This window comes from Lampetra planeri, chromosome 21, assembly GCF_965212315.1.
Source record: "Lampetra planeri chromosome 21, kcLamPlan1.2.h2, whole genome shotgun sequence".
NCBI classification, from domain to species: domain Eukaryota; kingdom Metazoa; phylum Chordata; class Hyperoartia; order Petromyzontiformes; family Petromyzontidae; genus Lampetra; species Lampetra planeri.
This window is the reverse complement of record NC_136127.1, coordinates 11338872-11344415: the sequence shown is the minus strand read 5'-3', so window position 1 is coordinate 11344415 and position 5544 is coordinate 11338872. Positions and strand designations below refer to the sequence as shown.

At 52.6% G+C, this 5544-nt stretch overlaps 1 protein-coding gene across 1 annotated transcript; it reads left to right on the top strand.

The window, feature by feature from the left end:
* Positions 1–862: 862 nt before the first annotated feature.
* LOC144724797 (uncharacterized) lies at positions 863–4653 on the top strand. Its single transcript, XM_078604184.1, has one exon. The coding sequence runs from the start codon at positions 863–865 to the stop codon at positions 2588–2590; it is 1728 nt and encodes a 575-aa protein (XP_078460310.1). The 3' UTR covers positions 2591–4653.
* The last annotated feature ends 891 nt before the right edge of the window (positions 4654–5544 follow it).

Sequence of the window (5544 nt, the reverse complement as noted above, 5' to 3'; positions counted from 1 at the left end):
CCTACAGACGGATTGTGGCATCGCCGCACCGTGGCCGGTTTAGAACGGCGTGAGAAGGCCCTCATCCACCAGCGGGTAGACCAGGCCAAACGACGGTACTGAGCTTGTATTTAAGGGCTGGTCTTTTGGAATTTTTCCTCACTTGATTCAGTAATTTTAGCTGTGTCGGTCCCACCTGATGACGGAGACTTGTGTTGTCTCCGAAACGTCGTGATTTATTATTTTATTTATATTATTACTTCTATTAATTTTATTTATATTTTTTACCTACGTGACTTTACCGAAAAAGCCTAAGAAGATGGTACTGTCATATTTTTTTTACATTAAAAATTCCCAAATCAACTGCTGGATGAATGTTTTTTTCGGTCATCCCATATTTATGTTTCTGACCACACTCCGCTCACGCTGCGCTGGGGTGATGAGACATTTGGTGAACTTTGTTTACCCGACTAGACGGTTGAAAGGTACCAACGCAGCATCAATTCACACTGTGAATCAACTTTGACACCCCCCCCCCCACATCACTGAGGCCAGTTGGTACGCGCCGACTTTTCCGTTAACGCTCCGCTGCAAACGCCGAAACCATCTCGCAGAATCCCCCCCCGCGCATTGAGTGCAAATGGACTGCGCCAAAGTGAGCAGGCAGCGGATGGATACAGAGCTCGCCTATAAAAGGACCCCGTCCGCAGCGCCGCCCTCAGAAGGCGTGTCCACCCGCCACGCCTCGGGTTGCTCAGCGTGGCTGCGCTCGTTCCCAAAGCTCCCTCACAACAACAATCCCCCACGCACCCACCGCTTTGCTCGTCCCCCGATTTGACATTTTGTAAACAAACGCCTCGGACCCGAGCAAAAACCGCCCGTCATGGGCGACGCTTGTTCGCCCGGCCGAGCGGCTCCGTGGCGAGAGGAGGATGCGCATTGCCCCAGCGGCAAAGCGCCCTCGGGGCACCGGGCAATGGGAGCCTCGGTAGGCGCCACCGTAACGGCGACGGTAACAGCGGTAACAGCAGCAGCAGCGGCAGCAGCAGGGGGCGAGTCTGGGCTGCAAGCCGTGCAGGCGATCGTTGTTGACGGACGGCACGTGGAGGCCAGGAATTTAAAGAACAGGTCCCAGCAACGGCAGCATCCGTTGGAAGATGGTCAGCAGATCAAACGACGTGCACTTCAACATCCTCATCAGCAGCAGCGGCTTGAGCATCGCCACAAGCAAAGCGAAACGCAGGAGCAGCAGGAATTTGAACATGACCAGCAGCATCAGCAGCAGCATCCCCACACCGTGGACTCCAATCCGCTGGAAATCCAAGGTCAAGACTTTGGACGGGATTCCGGACCCAAGCATCATCAGCAGCAGAATCATCAGCAGCAGGGTCGAGGAGGCGGTGGTGGCAAGCGACACCGCCGGAGACCGTCGAGGCAGAAGCGCGCACGCCGCTGGAAGCCCTTCACGAAGCTGTCGTGGGACGAGAAGCGACAACTCGAGGAGAGAGACGCGCGTCGCGCCGCACGCATCCGCGCCGAGATGGAGGCGAAGGGCTTCCCCGTGGCCCCCTACAACACCACGCAGTTCCTCATGGAGGAGCACGACCTCGGAGAGCCAGACCTCAAGCCGCCGCCCAGCTGCCGCGGGCACCACCACCACCACCACGGTGGCTACCATCGCCGTCGACGCCGCCGCAACTCGTCGTCTTGCAAGACGGAAGATGAAAGTTCGGGAGAGGCACCCGCCGCTGTCCTTGGCAGCAGCAGCAGCAGTGACGGCGACGGCTGCTCTGGGGACGAGGGTGGAGGCACCTGGGCAGGTGGGGACGACGCTCCCCACAGCGGAGCCTCGGACGGAGGAGGAGGAGGTGGTGGTGGTGGTGGTGGTGACTTCTTGCTGAGGGATTTCTTCGAGACGTATGAGAGATACCACACCGAGAGCCTGAACGCGATGAGCAAACGCGAGCTGCTGCAGGAGTACCTGGAGCTGGAGAAATGCCTCTCGCGTCTGCAGGAGGAGAACGCGCTGCTGAGGCTGCGTATGGAGGGCGTGCAGGATGGAGGGGGAGGAGGTGGTGGTGGAGAGGGAGGGGAAGAAGACGAAGGCGGGGAGGGTGGTATTGATGGAGGAGGTCACGGCAGTGGTGGCGATCGTGATGGCAGAGGAGCTGGGAATGGAGAGGAGGCCCCTGGTGGTGGTGATGGTGGCGATGGTGGTGGTGTTGATGGAGGCGATGGTGGTGTTGATGGAGGTGGTGGTGTTGATGGAGGTGGTGGTCTTCAGCGAGATGTCGCCAGTGGAGCAGAAGCAAGCGGTGTCCGTAGAAGTGACGGCCACGCAGAGCATCTTGGAGGCGGTGCAGACCTCGCCGCTGGACGAGACGATGGTGGTGGACACGGGGGTCCCAGCACCAGCGGCTCGACCTTGCCCCATGGGCAGGTCGTCACCTGCTGGACCCAGCAGGGGTCATCGGAAGTCCATCGCATCGTGCAGCTGGAGAACGAACTGCAGAGACTGCGAGCCGACAACGCGAAACTCAACCGGCAACACGAGTTGCTGGTGCAGCTCACGGCAACGGCGGGACTCGGTACAGAGGCCCAGATGGCGTAGTTCGTGGGTTGGGGTCAATGGGTCAATGGGTCAAGATCGAGATGTCATCGTGGCCAAAACCGTTGATGCCACCAACACGAACACCACCATCCCGCAGCTGCTGAGCGACGAGACACGAGACGATGGACCGATCAAGTTTCTGCCAGAAAAAAAGGTCACTGGACTCGTGGAGGCAGTGGGTCAAGAGGGCATTGGGTCATTGTGTGACCGCCCCTTGTGGTGAGGGTGACCTGGGGATTCTGTGGGGGGGGGGAGGTGATCAGAAGCCACGGGATGGATGATCAGAAGCCACGGGATGGACGAACATTTGGGGGCGGGAGTGTCGCAATCCTAAAACGAACGCGTGTCTTTGTTTTCGTCGTAATGTTTCGTCGTAATGTTTTCTATTTTCGTTACGCACGCGTGCGGATAGTTGGCGGCGGCGGCGGCGGCGGCGGCGGTGTGGGGGGGTGGTCAAAAAGTCGTGAGAATGACCATTTATACATTTTCTTGTTTGAATACAACATTTGAGGTCGCGCTTCGGGGTCGGGGGGTTAAAATATCTTAAAACATGTGCCAATTGAGCAAGAGACGTGGATGGCTTCTGCCGTTTTCTCTCGATTATAAGACGTACTTGCCACTCATCCACCACCATCACTTGTGTTTAATTCGATTTGTAATTTCACTCGTGAGAACGGGGACACAACGTTTGGGACGCATCTTAAATTTGTATTCCTAGAGATGTTCGATAATCCTGAGAATACGGTAATTTGTTGACGTAGCGTTGAGCAAGAGTTAAAAGTTGGGTGTTTGTGACGCCTGGTGTCGATTGCAATGTTTGATTACCCCGGCAAGTTTGTATCGTACACGTGTTGTATATCGACAGCCCCTTGCCCATCCACTGCTGGATGAGTTAAATGTTTACGCCGTGTCGATCGTGGGGATTGACTTTATACTTTGCCGGGCTGGTCAATAAAGGGCTGATTTGGTTTAAAGGGCCGAGGTGGTTTGACGGCTCTGATCCAGTTCAGATGTCGACTTCGACACTGATGGTTCGGGACTTATGTTGCGGAGTACATCGGGGAGTGACGCTAATCACTGCGCCACCGCTCTGCACCCAATGCATCTCTTGTTGGTCTTAAATGTATGGAAATTCCACATTCCAATGGCGGGAATCTGACACATTTGGACAACCACTACGATGATAAAAATGTGTTTATTTTATCGACCCCCTCTCCAGTGTCGATTGATTGGTTTGAGTCGCCCACCCATATGTGTACTATACACATTCGTGTACTGTATTTGCGATACTACAGTACTGTATACTGTTGTGTGTGCAGTATGTTGCGTTTCTTATTCTCTCTCTACGAGCTTTTAGCGCAGAACGTATTACTGTACAGTCCTTTAAAACAAAAAAAATCAATCCACTGCTGGATGAAGGCCTCCCCACGCAAGGATGGGTCGTGTGGGAGGGGAGGTGGGTGCTTATATTGGTCATACTTAATGCTTGCTGGTCAGTGGGAGCTCGTTTAAAGGCGTATGGGGAGAGCATCGCCCATGGGAGCTGAGTACAAACCAACAGTGGAATTCGATGCACTGCCCTCTGCTGCCCACAACGTAGCAGCCTATATCACCTGCGGCAGCGGGTCTACGTCGAGCTTGGCTTGTAACAAAAATAAATTCCAGCCATTGTCATCAATTCACTGCTGGATGAGTGCTACGCCGCATGACGGGCATGTGTTTTTTTTACCATACTTCACGCTTGTCAGAGTAGGTTTGTGGAAGTGTGGGGAGGGGGGGGCAGCGTTGTTGTGTATATATACAAGGGCATACGTTGCATTTTGGGGAGTCTTAAAGCTACACGTGTACATACGTGAGTCGTTGAAATGTGTCCGGGGGGGTGGGGGTCCTGCGTGTTTGTGTCAAGGTGTAAGGAGATGATGGGGAGAGTAGTGTGTGTGTGAGAGTGTTTACACAGTCCCGTGGTCTGTGCCAGCCGATTTCGAGCCCAATACCCCGCCCCCATCATCCCCAATGATTTTCTCGGTTATTTTTTTCCAAAATAAAAATTTCGTGTGAAATTATGAACACCTCCCCACCCTCTCTCTTCCTGTTGTGTGTCGTGATCAATCAACTGCTGGAGGAAGACATTCCTTGACAAGCCGTCACCACCTCTCACGGTTCTGCGACACAACAATCCAAACGTAGCGACATCAGCTGTTTCTTTTTTGCTGCTCCATCTCCTCGATGGGTACGTCCGGATCTTGGGCGCGTTCTATTCCGTGGTTGTCGCCCCCCGTCATTTATTCTTGACCACTGGCCAACATAAATTCTCGCCGTGACGTGTCCCATGTTTCTTATGGATCTAACTGTTGTGTGTGTTCTGTACGTCTGTTGAACTTTTTTCGCACCGTACGTAGCCAAGCGCGCTGCGGGAGGGACGACAAACTTAACATCAATAAGTAATATTTAAAAATACTTTTTTAAAAACACGCTTTAATGAAATGTACCGTACTCGTAATGGCAAAACTCCACGACTCCTATGAAGTGGCCCGAAGCTTGCCATAACGTTAGTGACCGTGGTGATTTACAGCCAACGTTAGTTGAGCGTGGACAATTCGACCCAAGCCGAAACATAACATACAAAAGATGGTTTAATATGTATTTTATTTTTAATGATAGAATATAGTATTGTCATCAGTATGACAAGTATACGAAGTTTGCAGTCGATACCACTTTGGGAAGTGGGTTAAAATTGAGTTACAAGATTAGAGGATACGACAACAGACAGAGTGAGTTAAATAAAAGCGTGTAATAACAAAAAGCAGTGTCTAAAGAAATGAGTTAACCATACGCGCATCTCTCCCTGTTAATCAGCCTTTGTTCCATATTATTTTACTGCAGTATACGTATCTTTATAATGCACAGCTGTGACGCATTACATTATTCAACATTATAAGGACACCACAGTGACG